This window comes from Silurus aristotelis, assembly GCF_946808225.1.
Source record: "Silurus aristotelis genome assembly, chromosome: 17".
Classification (NCBI taxonomy): Eukaryota; Metazoa; Chordata; class Actinopteri; order Siluriformes; family Siluridae; genus Silurus; species Silurus aristotelis.
This window is the reverse complement of record NC_139590.1, coordinates 9,360,359-9,378,600: the sequence shown is the minus strand read 5'-3', so window position 1 is coordinate 9,378,600 and position 18,242 is coordinate 9,360,359. Positions and strand designations below refer to the sequence as shown.

The 18,242-nt window shown below is 35.8% G+C and overlaps 2 protein-coding genes across 3 annotated transcripts; one reads left to right on the top strand and one right to left on the bottom strand.

The window, feature by feature from the left end:
* Nucleotides 1-4,736: 4,736 nt before the first annotated feature.
* On the bottom strand, nt 4,737-6,042 carry nupr1b (nuclear protein 1b). The gene is made up of 3 exons (XM_083566333.1): nt 5,824-6,042; nt 5,176-5,312; nt 4,737-5,067 (listed from the first exon to the last, which is right to left on the bottom strand). The coding sequence occupies exons 1-2, from the start codon at nt 5,918-5,920 to the stop codon at nt 5,185-5,187; spliced, it is 225 nt and encodes a 74-aa protein (XP_083422459.1). The 5' UTR covers nt 5,921-6,042; the 3' UTR covers nt 4,737-5,067; nt 5,176-5,184.
* Nucleotides 6,043-10,143: 4,101 nt separating this feature from the next.
* Nucleotides 10,144-17,387, top strand: sgf29 (SAGA complex associated factor 29). Of its 2 annotated transcripts, none has more exons than XM_083566153.1 (10): nt 10,144-10,299; nt 12,921-13,000; nt 13,859-13,934; nt 14,051-14,123; nt 14,458-14,522; nt 14,889-15,018; nt 15,110-15,256; nt 15,447-15,482; nt 16,144-16,306; nt 16,923-17,387. In XM_083566153.1, exons 2-10 carry the CDS (start codon nt 12,926-12,928, stop codon nt 17,037-17,039), a joined length of 882 nt encoding a protein of 293 aa, XP_083422279.1. In that variant the 5' UTR covers nt 10,144-10,299; nt 12,921-12,925; the 3' UTR covers nt 17,040-17,387. The 2 variants fall into 2 exon arrangements, with proteins under 2 accessions (XP_083422279.1, XP_083422280.1); XM_083566154.1 differs by lacking the exon at nt 10,144-10,299 and adding an exon at nt 10,726-10,999.
* The last annotated feature ends 855 nt before the right edge of the window (nt 17,388-18,242 follow it).

Below are 18,242 nucleotides of genomic sequence, written 5' to 3'. Positions count from 1 at the left end.
TGAAAGGTTGAGGGAATTGATGTGGTTCTAAAGTCAAAACAGATGGTCAAGCTAAACGTTCATTCTTTTGCATGGTTTCCTATTCAGTCTTTGTCAGTTTTTTTATATTTAATTTAAAAAAAATATTTAATTGTTTTCAAAACCTTCAAATCCTTTTAAGTGGTCATGTTTTTGGGTCTGTTTAGACTTACTTAGTTCTTTGTTGTTTAATGTAGGGCCAAAGTGCTACATTAAACAATTGAGATTGAGAAACCAGAAGGCAATATGTTAAACAATGCATTTGAATCTGTAGGTCAATATATCTTTGATCATGTAAAGCATGCACTGTACTAGTGCCTGTGTATGAACTTGACTTTTTTAAGACTTGTTCTTCCCAGAGTGTGGCCCATGTACCTGCCCCCACAGACCACCATATATAACGTAATCATCTGAGCTATTGATATTTTTCAGTCAAAAGGAGCATTTAATGTTAATAATACATATTAATATAAAACTAAAAAACGTTCTTTCGGCTTCTCCCATTAGGGGTCGCCACAGCGGATCATCCGCATGTTTGATTTGGCTCATGTTTTTACGCTGGATGCCCTTCCTAACGCAACCCTCCCCATTAACCGGGCTTGGGACCGGCACTAAGGCTTGTGCAACCCCAATGGCCGGGGTTGGTTCCCTGACCGGGGCTCGAACCCGGGCCGCAGCGTTGAGAGTGCCGCATCCTAACCACTAGACCACCAGGGAACCTAATAATACATATTAATATAATCAATAAAATAAAAGGTACATGAATGTATTGTTTGTAATTTACAAACCTAAAATTAACTTAATGTACCATATATACTGTTTGAATCAAAGCATGTTACAGCACATGTATTTCCCATGGATACCAAAAGGTTTGCTCACACAATGAAACTCTTTACTTTTATTTGCTGAAGTGAAAGAAATTCAACATTTTATTTGTTGTAGGTTGTTTTGTTGGTTGTGGGGTTTTTTTTAAGTTTTTTCCCTTTTGTTTTAGGATTCACCAATTGTTTTCAATTGGGAAAAAGGTCTATGGTGATACTTGTGTCAGAGGACGGGAACTGAATCCTTTACCATGCTCTGTTCACATCATGTGGGACACTGAGCTGTGAAACTACATCACAAAGATTACACTGTGACTCTTATCAAAGCCGCTTCATAGAAACACATCTAACGTCCTTTCTAGCAGGGTTTCACAACCTGGGGTTAATGATGGCATTGCAGGGGGTTTGTAAGACTGGGATGCAAATGTCAATGTCACATTAAGTTACATTTCTTTCTGTAAGTACAGCAAGAAATATTTCAGATTTGGACAGTGAGAAGTCCAAACCCCTGGAAACTTGTCTGCTATGTCTAAAGCAGCTTTTTAATATAAGTATCATGCTTTCTTCAAAAGACATTGGAAACTTAATAAGAGTTGAGACAAGGTTATGTAAATCAAAACAGCAACAGGAGATGGAAATGATGTGGGGAAAAACAAACAAACTTAAAAATATATATTTTTTAAAAAGCAATAAATTTACTTAATGTGAACATGTTTAACATATCCAGTGTTGCAGTGGTATATGCAGCAGTTCAGTTGATTAAAAAGTTGGAAACAAAAACACTGTAAAATATAAAATTACCAGAAGACCAGATGATGCCCCAGGCTCATGTTCAGCAGGAGGGAACTGCAGGTTTGACTCAGTGACCTTTATTAAACTCAAACACCCCTTTAGAACTGAACAACTAATATATTTTTAATTGTAGCATGTAGTATTTTAACTGTATTGCTTTTTTTACTGGCACACACCTCAACAACCTCTGGTTCCTCCACCTCAACAACCACCTCAGGCTTTATAAATGATTTAGCGCATTTAAACAAATCAATATTTACTTTATCATGAAGCAGGAGAATATGAAATAAATCAGTGAATTTTACATCAGCACTTGAAAGAAAACATTTGAAAACACCTCTCTGTGAACATCATGTTTTTATATCTTTAACAAACCACAGAGGTTATTCATTCTCAAACCTTTTCTCTCACAAAATTATGAATTGTCAATAACAGGAGCTATGACAGTGATAAAATATTGATATGTTTATATATTGGGGAGACAATTGTGAACATTAAAGACTACCTATTTAGCTAAATCCTGATTCTTTTATTTTGTTCTGCATAGAGCCATACAACAAAATGATTTTAGGAACTGGTTTAAACTAGAAGCTTTTAGGGAGCAATCCAAATTAAATATTTCAATGATTATCTTTTCTAGAGAGTAACTGCTAAATGAAACACCACTGATGCATAGCTACTTCGGGTTAATTTAGATTTTCTGAGGGTTGAATTTGCTGGACCTTACAAAAGTCCACATTTCTACAAAAAATGATCAACAAAAAATGTTTTGCTAACACATTAGTTATGTTACATTTCTTTAGGTTAGAATTAAATTTTGTTGTAGTTCATTGACACAGTTTTAAAGCTTGATTGAACAATCATGATACTCTGCGTCCATCGCAATGTGTTGTCTAACTCTCAAATATGAATCAAATTAATAATAAATTAACCAGCAATGGATATGGCCTCACTTTCTATTTCCTCTCACCTTGAGCCATGTATGCCATGTTGGCATAATGTTAAGACATTGGTATTGGTCTGTTAGTATTAAGATGGGCCTTAAACTGGTTCTCTAAACACATTCCTATGTTGTCTGGTCAGTGTCTATAGGCTCTTTATGTTGCGAGTATGTAAGTTATACAGCAAGTCTTTGTCTGGGCTCACACATCTCTGTCTTCTAACCCAATCAGAAACAGCTTTAGCTCAAGTTTTTTTTTCAGTGTGTATATATACTTGTGTTATCTGCATTAAACTGGAGAAGAACATATGCGCCATTCTGTGTGCTGTGTGATTCTTCCCTGACCAAGAAAGGCACCATGGGCATTTTGTATGATTGTATGGAAAACCTCTTCATGAATTAAGTTTTGTTTGGGCAGGATAAAAATCTAACATTTTCTTTCTTCTCACATATGAAAAAAAAGTCTTGACTGAAAGCACATGAACAATAATCTGTCCATCAGTCCATGATTGTAAATGAAATGGAATGAAATTCAATAAAAGACAGAAAATGACAATGAGAGAATACACCAAAATTCAAGCAAATCATACCAGAAAAATGCCCTGGTTTTGGTCTGATGTTTCACAGGAACGTTAGAAACATGATATGTTTGTATGATATGTCTCTGCTTTAATATACCTATAATGACCAACAAATAAACACCAATTCTAGCACTCTTAGAGAATGTCATGCGTGTGATCCGTATACAAATATGACTTTGTCGGCCCTGGAAGTGGATGCAATTACTCTTTTTTCAGTATTCATTGTATATTCATGTTTCTACAGCTTCCATTGTTAAAGTACAATTCCTGGTTTAACACCCAGAAGGTTAAATGGATTTGACCCAAGTTACAATGTGCAATTTAAATGCTTCATTTATATGAATCACTTTTGTATTTCTTCGGAGAGAGAAAGTACAAGAAACTGTTTTGCATCGAGCTGTCATTTACTTTTATTTCAAACGCATCAAATGAAATGCAGTAGCACTTTAGGTAATCCTCTGAGATGCTCATTTCCATATTGCGGCTTACTGTTTTGAAATGTTTACTACTTCACTGATATTAGCCTACTGCCACCTCTTGGTCACTGTCAACTAAAAAATACAAGCAACTGTGACTAGCTTTTATTGAGGTTTCTAAAGGTATTTTCAAACTTGGTTTATTTCAGTCTTCCATGTGGTCTCAGTACTTTTTCTGTGCATGTCTGAATACAAAGTAACCTCAAGACACCTTAAAAGTGACCCACAAGTGAACCATACGCAGACCACATTCAGAAGTGGTCTGAGAATGGAGCGTTTGTAGTTCATTTGATTTGTACAATGTGAGAACATAGTGGTTTCAGACTGCTTTATAGATAACAATCTTGAGAGTTGCTGTACCTGCTGCATTAAGCTTCAGTTTCTGTCTCAGAAAAACTATTTAAATTACTTTTTGCAGGGCTATTTATTCCTACAAGAGAGCAACAAGGCAGCTAAGCTAATAGAGCTTCTTTTTTACAGATCGCTCATTGGTAGGCAGCAGTAATATGTTTCCTGGTTAGTACTGTATAATACTAAAAGCATACAGTATGTATGTATGTCTATATATTATATATGTATGCATAGACAGTGTCTATCTCCATCCACTCCCACCAGCCAGTATCATGACATAAGTTTTGAGCTGATTATGATTCAGCTTAACAAATATATATATTTCTGATATTTGAAATATGTCTGATATTTCACCTAAAATCTGTTTTTCATCCATAGATTTTTTTAATCAAATGTCACAATTCAGGGTTACATATATGTAAACAAACTGAACATACATTTGGTCTGATGATTCATCAACACTACAATTTCCTGAGAGACCCGTGTCCACTTATAGACCACTTGAATCTAGTTACCTTTCAGGTACACTTCATGGATCATTTTAAAAAATTAAGTGAAAAAAACCCTAAGACTAAAGTTCAGGTGAATACAAATTTACCAGTTTTATCCAATTTACTACATTTGGAAGAAAAAAAAAAGAACATTTCATGCTTGCTTGTGAGTATATTGCCTGGAAGATCTTTTTTGTCTAAATTCATGTACTGGTGGTACTGATCTTTAAATTCAGTCATGCAAAAAAAAAAGACAGATTTAATGGTCTTTGTAAAATGTCTTTATTTCTCATCAGCTTAAGTATTTTGTCTGTAATATAAAAAAGTTTGTTTAAAAAAAACACCACCAACACCAAAATGGTATCATTGACCATCCTGCACGCGCTCATCAATGCGTCCTGAGCGCGCTTGCTCTCATGTGTTACGCATGCGCACATCCAAAACCGCGTATAAAGCTCCCCAAACAGGCCACCGAGGGTCATTTCAGCATGCACCCGTGACTCGTACCGGAAGGGCACGTCGATTATCTTCTGCCTTTTGAAATCCGACGCCAAGGCGCCGAAAGGTCGGTTTCCATATTAAGCCGTCCGAACAAATCTGAAAGCAGACAAGAAACTTTAGTTTTTTATGACGCTTACGTTCATGCAACTGCTTATTTAATATGCAGTTGCTTACCAAATATGCACCCATGTGATGTTAGTTTACCTGTTTAGTTCACTCTTTGGCCTTCTTCTCCGCGTTCTGGAGCTTCTCGACGATTTTGCGCTCGTGCCCGCCAGGGTTGTGGCGGTTCGTGTTGCAGCTGGCCTCCTTCTTCGTCCTGCCTTTGCGGCTCGCGCCCTCTAGTGGACACACGAAAAAATTGAGGTTAAACTCGGGGGAATGCCTGCTATCTCCTCAAAACAGCATGCAACTAAACTAAAAAAGTGTTGTAATATAGTGCGCTAATTACAATGTATTTGTTTGTTTGTTTAAGTATCCTGGTTTAAGAATCTGCATAAAAACCTATAGGTGTAAAACAGTGTTTATGGTTTAGTTTATGCATACTAAAAGAAAACTTATCACGTTTATAAAAGTAAAGAATCACCGTGTCATGGTTAACAAGTAAATGCTATATAACTTTGGGTCATTATTATTTATGAGGTTTGCTTGTAATTACGACTCTAAGAGGTTTTCGACGGGGAAACTCTCATTTACGAACATTCCTGCAGCACTTGAAGGCAGCATTGATTCTCTACTAGTGAACACACTGGTGAAGTGTGCTGAAGGAAACCTGTGTTTAAAGATTAAATCCGGACTAAAAATGAGACTGGGCTAATTCAGAGTTAGTGCAAGTCTTGTTTAATAACTTACCCGTGTGTCTGTCTGTCAGATTGTAATATTCATATTCGTCATAATACTGATCCTCAAAGGTGGTGGGCTTCAGGTTCTTCACCTCCACGTGACTCATGGTGCTCAGCTGCACTTAAGTGCTGTAGGGGGAAAAAAAGTTTAAACAAAGTCAAAGCTGGACAAAGATCTGGATTTTGACGCTGATTCTTTGCTCCACGTTGTGTTGTTTATGTTGGGCTTTGTGTCCCAGGCTTTATTTAAAGAGCAGCAGCTCCTCCTCTCCTCCTTTACTGCCTGAGTCACAGAGTTGCATCAGGTTGGAGTCAATGTTTCATTAAAGAGCCCATGCCATATCGAAAGATAACATTATCAGATGACCTTGTTTGTTTTGTCCTCAATTGACTTTATTGTTTCTATAGGGACTTTATGAATAACATTTTAGTTGGTGTTTTACTTTAGTTAACTTTCTACTTTAAAAGAAATGAACAAGTTGTTTTCATTTTCTCCCATTCAGGGATGAAAAGGGTGTTTCTCTATCCTAGATGTTTTCTAGCAATCAGACCATTCCTCCGCTCTCTATATCCATGTCAAGCATACACGCCTGACCAAAAAGGAAATGGACGAAGAATAAAAACAAACAGATAAAGTATCAGTATGGGATAGATTTTGTCTTCAAATGTTAAAACATGATAAAAAATATTTCTTTCTGACATCTTTTTTTTTTTGAAAATGTTGTTGCAATCAAACATTAGATAAGGATTTGAAATACATTTGTGAACCTACATGTGTTAAATTACATCAAACAATTTATAACGTTTTTTGTTTTTTTGCATAAAAGAACATATAAGTGAATTTCCCTGTTTCTAGCTTTTCTCCATACAGTACACTTCAGTAAAAGGAAACAAGCAAATGTTGGCACAGGAGGTCTCAGTAGGTTTCTTTCTGACCAATGATTTTGTTGTTGAGACCAGTAAAAGCTTATATTTTGCTGTTCTGGGTGTGACCCTTTTCTTTTTCTTTTTTTCATTGTTTGTGTTAAAGAGTGTGGGTTTGATTACAGTTGTTAATGTTTGTTTCTCTTGACCGCACCTGTGTGTGTTTAGCCAGTTCTCACATGACCATTCTACTGACAGTCGGATGTGGGGTTTTTGTTTTGTTTTGTTTTTTTATACACAGCATTTACATTTTAAAGATAGTTTTTTTGGAGAATTTATCAAGATGAAACTAATATTTTGTTCTTTTTCATGTTCGGGTTTTGTATGTGCACAAGTATAGCATACGATATAAAGTGAAATTTGTATTGTATATTTCCCTATAACAGCGTCACGACAATGCACACAGACCTTCATTATTTATAATATTTGCTCAGCTATTAACACAAGTTGCACAGTTCCTCATCTGACTGCAGAGTGTCAGAGTATAAAATAGCTCTACATGTTCATAGCGTAGTTTATATTTGGATGTTTGATAATAGTTGAAGTTGTGTAAAATGGTGAGTGTGTATCAGAATTGCATCAGGGTAAAAAACATGAACAGAAAATGTTCATGCTTGAACTTAAACAATGCTGGAAATGGTATGAAGAGAAGTGATGTGACTGTTTATAGCATATACAGTTTATATGTATATGTTTGTATGTATGTAATAATATATAATATTATTGTATTATGTAAGCAATTTGTATATATGCAATAATACATGCAGAGTATGTGACATGTTTTTGTTGCCAGGGTGTGACTGTTGCAGTGGCAATGCAAAAACAGTCACTTTAAAATGATAGGAGTAAACTTGTCGACTTTGCTCTTTTGCTATGCAGAATTTGCCTCTTTTCATTGATGCAGCTGAATAATTGTGCACAGGAATATGACCTTTGTGCAAAGACGAATCAATGTATGTGTGTGTTCTCTTTGGGTTCTTTGATTGGCTGCCACTTCTCAGAAGCATTGTAACAGGTGTCTTTCCACTGGCTTTAAATGATGGTGTATAAGTGGTTAAGTGGTAAGTGGTTGACTGGTTTTCATGCCTCGTGTTCTCAAGATTTATAGAATCTTTAGATCCATAACAACCAGGATAAAATGTTTAATATTTGTAATAAATGTTTGGTTCTACATGTCCCTAATATATCTTGATATGATATCATATTATATTGCTATGCGAATTGATTTTGATTGTAGCTTCTAACCTTCTTACTGTTTTATTCTGTTCAAATGAGACCTATGGGGAAAGTATACACGAGTCTATTAAAATGTCACATTTATTTTTCTGTAAATATATATCATACTAAGGTACAAGGTTCTATATGTTGTCTATGACTGTCCCACTGACTTATACTAGAGATAATCTTTCCTAGAAGCACAGACCATAATTGTATAATTGTTTTGTTCAAAAGTTTAGAATGCTTATCCTGTGCGACTTCATGATGGGAATAGATGATTACACCTCAAACCACAGGCATGAGGGCTCACTGGGTGTTTTGATAGTTTGTACTGACATTTTCGAAAGCACATTCCACCATCTTCAAAAGACCAACTGAAGAAATATCTATTGGAAGAATGGTGTTCATTACAACAGGACAGTGGAGAAACTTGGGAAAACCTAAAGAATGTGTTCTAATTGCTCCACCGGTGCCTTTTTTTCCACTTTGATTTGTCAGTTTTCTTTATAAGAATGTGCATCGAATGACATTATATAGCTTTTTTTTGTATCAGTGCTTATTACATGTAATACATGATACATTTTATGGTTTACTTTTTTTTCCCGCTCTATTTTTATTGTGTAACCTTGAAAATAGTATTTTGACTCTACAGCTCTGCTTCACTCTGCCCTACATCCAGTCCTGTGTGTTTACACCGAGTGCGTGCAGTGCATGGAAAACGTGACACACTTGAGACATGACACGTTTCTCTTACAAATACTTTCTGTGGAGTTTCGAAATGCATTTAGATGGTTTCCTGATTCACATTTAGTGAGTAGTGTGCAGTGTTCTTTGTTGTATATTTTTAGATGAGTGATGTGGCTTCCTATAAATGTCCTATGTTTTGGGTCTGACCAAACACAGAAATACTGAGTGTGTGAGCCTTAATGCTGAGGTCTGGAATATTCCACAGCACAAGCTGCACCATGTGTTTATGACTACAGAGTGTGCACACAGCAGACACTCCTCTGCATATTTCTTGCTTTAACGTCAGAAAGACAAACAGTGCCAACTCGTCCTGCTGTGTATTTGTCTCAGCCTGTTCAGTTCATAGGCACACCACCAGTTTGTGCTGATTCTCTTCTTTTTTTTTTTTTTTTTTTTTTTTTATCTAATTATTACTTTTTGTTCTGAAAAACATCTGGGTGTCTTCTTGTATGTAGTGATAAACCCGGTCCTCTGCAAAACCACCAAATTCTCAGTGTTTTTTATTCTTGGCTCTTGGTTTTATAAATATCTGGTTTGTGGCTCTGAGTGTAACTGATGTCATGTGAGAGTGAAAAACTTGGTACTGTAAATTATTTGCACTATTAGCTCAGCTAAGCAGCAGAATTTTGCTAAAAAAAAAAAAACATCTCTGTCTCAAACTTTCTAGGTCAGAACTACCCTGTTAAAAATTAACTTTGAAATATTGTGCCATCATACTTTGCACTCTAACAGTCATATTTATTTATGCAGATTAGATATCGATGCCCAATCTATTGCTTCCAGGATGTCAGTGCGTTCTGTTCTTACATTTCTATTTGTACACTTTCTATGACAAGTTAGATATGTTTTTGCCAGAAAAGAAAAACCTAGCACTGCCTTGAGTTCTTCAGTCTGTTGCTATCTTAGTCCTTAGGGTCATTTATAAAGCTAAACCATGTGCATCTTCATACATTAGATAACATGAGGTGATGTGTAAAATTAGCATTAAGAACAGTTTTGCAGTCTTAATGTCAAAAGATGAGCATTCAGTTGTAATCTTTGCTAGATTTTGCCTTAAATCTTTTATCACTATAAGTGGCATTTGCTAAGTCACTGTATGCAACCATTTGTAATGTTTTTAATTATTATTATATTTTTTTTTTAGTAGATCTACTGTAAGCAAGTCCCAAAATCGTTGAAACTTTTAATCTTGCTTTTTAATATTTACTTAACCCAGGGTTTAGGGTTGCACAATATTTTGTTTATAGTTTAATTAAAAAAAAAAAATATATATATATATATATATATATATATATATATATATATATATATATATATATAAATGTGTGTGTGTTTTCGATGGGACACGCAAGTATTCATTAATACTACCATTTTGAATCAAAAAGTTGAATATGCAAGGCTGTTTCTATCATTCTTTCCTGATAATTCAAACATTTTAAATGTATTTTATAGAGATCATTGTAAAGGTTTCCAAGATATCCTAGATGCGTTTTGCAAAACATCCTCTGCAAAGCTTGTCCCTCCCAGGTTCCCGTACTAGGCCTGCTCCATTACCCTGCAAACCCGATTCAAAACTGAAAATAAAGCTTCAAAACAGGTACAGCTGTAGAGATTTCCGTAACGTTTTTGCACCCTAACAATGCATTGAGATTTGGACATGGTGTTATTCGGCCAGGCTGTACATTTGAACGAGCTATAAGTTTTTAGAAAACTGCATTCGTATAGAAAATGCTAAAGCTAATGCTAGTCTTATTGAGTCCCACCAGTGAGGCTGCGCGCTAACAATCGTACTGATACAGTGAATATGTATGTGTGAGTCTACACACCCTTATGAAATTGCTGTTTTTTTTAAAGATATAATGACAGAAATGACAACATAAATGTGAGACTTGTTACTTTTTTGATGTGACCCTCCAACAAACAAAAATCCAGAGGAAGAAAAAGAAGTTGAATTATTGGGAACATTTTAAATAAATAAATAAAAACACAACACCTTGATTGCTGCACCTTGAAGTCTGCAGACTCTTTTATAATTGGGACTCTAAGTGTCCTCAAAGTTAACCAGTCACATTAAAAATTAGGCCTGTAGGTAAATGGTACACACCTGCCACTAATTCAAGTGATTCTGATTAAAACCTGATAAAAGTCAGCTGCTGTTGTAGTATTTGCTTGAATTTTTGGGGTTGCATTCCACTAAGAGTCATGGGGCAGCAAAGAGTTGGAGAAGAAACTGCAAGGGGAAAATGTTTTATAGTCTGTTTAAAGAAGTGTAAACTTTTTGGCCATAATTCTAAAAGGTATGTTTAGCATAAACCTCATACAGAACACTATCTAAGGCACACCATACTGACAGTGAAGCATGGTGGGGGTAGCATTATGCTGTTGGGCTGCTTGTCTTCAGCTGATAGATAAAATTTTTTTTTTATTAAAAATCACTCCAAATACTAAGCTATTTTGGCAGAAAATATTTTGTTCTCAAAATGACCCAGAGCGCAAATTAAAATCAATATTTAATGACCTGGCTTCAAAAAAGTATAATCAAAATCCTGGATCGGCCCAGTCAGAGCCCAGAACTTGATCCTATGGAAAACCTATGGAACGAGCTAAAAAGAACCATACGCAGGAGATCCCCTCACAATTTTTTGCAAAGAAAAGTGGGATAAAATAAAGTCTACATGTGTGAAGTTAATAGAGATTTTTTTACAAAGACTTGGTGCTGAATTAAAGTCAGAAGAAGCTTCACAAAGTATAAGTTGGGAAGGGTGTTTAGACTTCTGCATTTTTCTTTTATTTATTTAAAATTTTCCCATTAATTACCTTTTTTTTTTTTTTCAGGATTAATGTTGAAATAAAGATGAAACTTGTTTTAAAGATGTAACACGTCCTACATTTGATGTTGTTATTACTGTCTTTAAATGTAAAAACTTTTCATAAGTGTGTGTAGATTTTTCTATATCCACTGTATATAGCGACTGCAAGAAAGATTTGTTCAAAGCATAGTGCGGATGCTGTAACTTATTATGGGTTAGATACACAGTTAATGCACATCTATAAATTGGAGCATTTACAGTTTCTCACAGCATTTCTTGAATCATTCTTAATATTTGCAAACCAGTAAGTGCATTTCTCAAAACACTTTTACAAACTGCGTAACACAGTGGATTTCTTGCAAAAGCCTGTACTTTTCCCAAAATCCTTAGTTCATCTTTTAAAAGCAAGTATTTATGTCAATTAACATATTAACATCAGAAAGTCCTTTGGTTATTGTTTACAAACAATATAGTCAAAATATAGTGCATGGTATCAGAATTTTTTGATGTAAACTACGGTTTGGACTGAAAATGCACAAGGCTGAATTTCTTCTGTATGGTGTATATATGAATTTCAACAGCACAAATGTACACATTACTGTATGTGGGATATTGTTTGCAAGAGACCAGACATATTTCACACTTTTACTGTGCCATACTAGTGTTCATTTTTTTCCTGATTGTTTGTCCATTATCAGAAACTGTAATTCTGCGTTTTGCTCTGTCTGTCCACGCTGGCTAATTGAAGGTTCACGAGATTCACCTTTGACCTATTTTAGAGAACTAGTTAAACATTGGTTGATCTTGATGCCACACAAACCTTTCATTACTATTGCATTCAGTGACTTGTACAATGAACTGATGCCGAGATGTTTTGGGGGTTAAGACTTTTCAGGTGAAAACCAGTATATTGTATTTTGATCAACATGACATGAACAAATGATAAAGTAGGAAACAGCAGACTGTTGTACACAATCAAATAAATGAATGTACAGAAGCATTCGCAATTTGTTTAAATCAACGGGAAATGCTTTTATTATTTGCACAAGTGAATCCATGATGTGGATGTTGAACAAGTAGTTTTGAGAATTTTATTTCTGATCTGAGAAATGCTTTAAAGCAACTGAGAAAACCTGATAGAAATAATAGATTTAGTGCCACATGTCTCGCATCAACACACTGATGATGTGGATGATTTTCTGCACTCAGAAAATAATTGGGTTTACATATGCAGTAGGTGCACTGCAGTGTCACCGTGTCTACCGTCTCAATGTGCCATTTTGTTGCTCATATGCACTTTAGAAATGATCCTAGTTATTCCAGGCCCTGGTGGGAACGTTGTTTCGGCTCACTGTGTGCCATATGTGGTTGTAAGGATATTCAAAGCCAACATGACTACTTCTTGCAGGCTCAATGGCTTTAGTGTCCGCAGATACCAAAATTGCTGAGCTGCTGACTGAACTCCATCAACTCATCAAACAGACTCAGGTAAATGTTTAACTTTGCTAAACCTCACCCCAGTTATAACAGGGTTTAAAGACCCCCTCGTTCATCTTTTCACTTATTTACTCATTTCATTTATTAGTAATTAATAATAAGACGACGACATTTTAATTCTCAAACTCAGTGTTCCTTGAGATGAACCCCTTCGACAGAAATGAATGGCAAAAATAAAAGCTGAGAAGTAAGAGATGAGAATTTCATTCATTTTTGAACGAAATTGATATTACACAATCAAGTAAATAACTGTAAGCGAACGAGAATACCAGCGGAAACCCAAAAAACACAGAAGACATAAACATAGTAGGGGATGAGTGTACATTAATCAGTGCAACATACACATCAACACATGGGGTGCAAATGAACTGCAGCAACAGCAAGTAAAAAAATTTGTTTAAATGTAAGCTCTTTGAGTTCCCGTTCACCAGTTTGTAAGCACTAAGACTATTTAATATAATTTTATTGTTAATTTGTAATTATTAGCTTCTAGACTTATACATTTATTAGTAATTATTATCATGTTTATGCATCTGGACCCACCTAGCATACCAGTGTTTGCTTAAGTTGATATGCCCTTTTACACACTTCCTTTTTTCCCCACTTTTTTTTTTGTGCCTTCCTCTGCTAGATGTTTAGATTCTAGGAAAGTATGTGATTTTCTGCTTCATTTAGTGCAAATAAATACACTGTAGAGACGTGTCGTGATTTGCACTTACTGAATAAAACAGATCTGCACCCCCTTTAAAACACTTATCAGCCGTGCTTTGTTTCTAAAAGAGTTAGAAATGCTAGAAAAAAACGTGGAAATGTTTTTGTGATGGGGCTCAATAATCTTCTGATTTTCAGGAGGAGCGCTCTCGCAGTGAACACAACCTACTCAACATTCAGAAGACACATGAACGGATGCAGACAGAAAACAAAAGTGGGTCTATATAATCATGCATTATCAGCATTCTGTCTCTTTTTTCTACTTTAATACAAGCTATGCTGTACTAACTAGCAAAACAAAAAGACACCAGAACCTTTTTCTTTCCCCAGCTTCTCCATACTATCGGACAAAGCTGCGTGGACTGTACACCACAGCAAAAGCAGATGCAGAGGCTGAATGCAGGTAAATGCAATATAGTACATATTCATACACATTTTCTTGATCTAGGACCCAACTGCAGTACGTAAAACCCACCATTCAGAAATGAATATATAAAGCGCTGATATGTAATTTTGTGCTGTAAGAGAAATCGCTTTTATCAGTAATCATCTCATTATTGAGATAATCACTAAACACTACAGCAATAATGCACTAGAGCTGAACTTAGGGGGACGGTAATGAGACAGCGCCATCTTGTGGCATTGAATACATGACGCTGCTACTTTGGTAACGTTTTAGCATCTCTATATAACAGAATTGCTGAGTAGTAATATCTGTCGTTTTTTCCCCCCCACAGTATATTGCGCCATGCTCTTGACAAGATTGCCGAAATTAAATCACTACTGGAGGAGAGACGGATTGGTAAGTTAGTGTGTGTGTGAGACAGTTTAGTGTCAAAGTTTAGGTGTTTATGTATTGAATTTTTAAAATTACAAACTAAGCAAAGTGGGAACCTAGAGACTTAAAAATCTTTATAGGTTTTATTGTGACTGGAACCTTAGTAATGGGGAAAGGGGAACCAGGACATCAAAACAAATAATATAATCAAACAGTATAAAAATTTCGAAACTCAAAATATACATTATTTTATGTAAAATCACACATATCCATACCTACTGACTCAGCATTTAATATTCTACCAGCAGTTGGCACAAAAGACAGATTCTGACCATTTTTATTAACAGCTGACTAACCCACCTGTCCTCCACCATTTTCTCTGTCTTCCAGCTGCAAGGATGGCAGGGGTGTACAACGACAGCGACCCTCCCAGAAAGACCATGCGCAGAGGTGTTCTGATGACCCTGTTACAGCAATCTGCAATGACGCTTCCTTTATGGATCGGCAAACCGGGTGAAAGGTACTGCTTTTCTTTCTCCACTTTTCTTTCTTTTTCATAGTTCAGGGGAGTAGTGGGACATAATTCTGGTCCTGTTGTTCCTCTGCTTTAGTCCACCTCCTCTGTGTGGCGCAATCCCCGCGAGCAGTGACTACGTGGCAAAGCAGGGTGATAAAGTGGCAGCTCGGGTTAAGGCTGTGGACGGTGATGAACAGTGGATCCTGGCTGAAGTGGTCAGCTACAACCACTCCACCAACAAGTAACTTTCTACCAACTAAACTTACCAACTTCAGTTCTAGCAACTAATCTTAGCAATTTTAGCATCTGTAGAATCAGTGACTAAGCAAGTAACCAGTGACTGTGTGATGCTAAGGAATCTAAGTAGAAACTTTTCAGCTACTTTGGCTGTTTTGGAGTTAACTTCATTAAGTACTACATTCTTGTCTTAGGTATGAAGTGGACGATATCGATGAGGAAGGGAAGGAGTAAGTGACATCTAATATCTTTTTAGAAATTTTCCCACAATGGGACAAATAAAGGTATACCTTATCTTATACGAGAGTCAACAGTAAATTCTCAAATCTGACGGGTCAAAAGGTGTTGAGTAACTTTTTTCAGTGGCTTTGACATGGTATAATTAAGAAAAGAGTCTCCAGTGTCACCGATTATAAATATGAGTAGGATTTGCCCAATGAAAAAGTCTTATGATCTGAGAATTTTTCAGATTCTTGCTAACATGACAAACTGATATATATATATTTATTTTTTTGTCTTATAAACTAAAAGAGAAATAGAGGCTGGTTAGAGAATGGCTGTTTATAGTGGTTATGACTTAATTCATAACAAGAACTAGTTTCCTGGACTTTCCACAACATTAAACATAACTAAACACAATTAAAACGTGTGTGTGTGTGTGTGTGTGTGTGTGTGTGTGTGTGTGTGTTTTTAAGTAACAAAAAAACGTAAATCAGGAGGCAACATTAACTCCGATTTTGCATCGGGTTGCATTCAACCACCCTGTCAGATTATTTTTCTGTAATATGCCTTAATTAAAACTACCATTTTACATTTTGAAGATTTTTGCTCATTGCAAGTGTATGTTACTGTGTGTATTTTCCCTGATTATGTTCTCCTCCTTTGTTCTAGGAGACACACACTAAGTCGAAGAAGAATCATTCCGCTGCCACAGTGGAAAGCCAACCCAGAGACAGACCCTGAGGCACTGTTCAGCAAAGATCAGCTGGTGCTGGCCCTCTATCCACAAACCACCTGCTTCTACAGAGCCCTGATTCATAACCCCCCACACCGGGTGAGCACTGGTGGGACGGTTTTAGAAAAGAGGCAATGCACAGCATACAAATAAAGACAGCAAATTAAATTGTATCAAGTTTTGACAAATGATCAAGTTTCCATTAGGTTACAGAAATGTCATGGAATATTTCCTTATCTCTATTATTTTTTATACGATTAAAATATATAAATCTAATAAAGTAATAAAGAGTGGAAATCCTAGACAGTACACATCACAGAGATGCACAAAATGATAGTTTTGTGAGCATCAGCATTTTCGATGTAGCTGCATTGTTCTTTGTCATTAACTTTCAAAACTCGCCGGGACAACCATAATGTCTCAGGACTGACATTTGTTTTATCAAATCTGGACTGGTGCCAGCAATATGACTCCCTTGCCAAATAAAAACTCTTAAAACAGTTCCAAATGTATGTAAAATGTATGGCTCTTCTTGAGCTGAAAAGCTTATAGCTCTGTCTTAATTGTAAATATAATGTACATTTTATTTTTTACAATTATTCTTTTACCCAGGAAGAAAGTATGTGCCTTCATTTATATAGAATATATTAACTGTCTACATGTTATGACAAGGGATTATTCTCTAATCTTTCAACCATTGTTATTTCAATTGCAGCCCCAGGATGACTACTCAGTTCTGTTTGAAGACACGTCCTATGCCGACGGCTACTCACCGCCTCTCAATGTAGCCCAAAGATATGTAGTGGCCTGCAAAGAGAACAAGAAAAAGTGAGAAGCAGAATGAAGACCAAGACCTGATTTAGTGCTCTTTAAGTTGGTGGTGAATCAGACTCCTGCTGTGTATAATAACTGTGTCACCAAATGGATTTGAGTACAGGACTGAATCTAAAAAGGCTGAATATGAACTCTGATAAAAACCTACATGGGATGTCTAAATTCGTGTTTATATTTGTACATGACTCTTGACTTATCGCTGGTATGAATGATGAATTTGTATAATTTGGGTTGTGTGTAGATTGTATGTGTTTTTGTACAACATTTCTGTCAGTGTAGCGCCAAAGAAAAATGACTGCAGAGATAAAAAAAAGTGGAGAAAAATAAAGGAAGAAAACTTTTCCAAGACTTTTGTTTGGTTTATGTTTTTGGTTTATTGACTGCATTTAATGATTATGCATGACTTTTAATTTTTTACAGTAATTGTTTGGAATATTGTGTTTCTTGAACTTTCTGTAAAGGGGACATAACACAATCAATCTCATGTGGTGTTTCAGTCAATCTCATGTATTCTTAAGTACTTATAGAGTAGTATTGCATCCTTCATATCTCTGAAGAGTCTTCAGTTTTTATCAGATTAATAAAAGAAAGATACAGCTTTTACAGCTAACCCTAACTTCTCTCCAAAAACAGCCAAGCCCCTGGAAGTGTGCTTGGGCAAAGCTATCATAAAACAGGAGAACTTTATTGTCTTATATTAATTGGATGGAATTAATATAGCTAACAATTAGATCCAGCCATATACATTTGATCCAGAATCGGATCCCGAGTCTGAAATTAAACATCAAGAACAACAGCAGCAACATCAACAGGGGGACGTGTCTATATGAAAAGTACTAAACAAGGTTATCTCCACTCATATATTTAAAAATAATAATAATAAATTCTCAAACAAGTCCTGTGCGGTGCTCCTGGTGACTTGCCCATACAAGGAATTCCATCCTTTATGATGTCATGAAGGGCCATACTAGAAAAAAGTTCCCAAAATGTATACAAACCTGGAAAGAGTGTATCTGACACGTTTATACTCTGCCATATGTCCAAATTGTTTTTTTAAACGTATTTAGCAACGTGAGAATCCAACTCTTTACCAATATAAACAAATCTGCATGAAATAAATGCATTAAATAGCATTAGAACCCCCTTAGGTCTGGTTTTTATGAACATAACAAAGAAGATAATAGATATCTCATGAATTAGA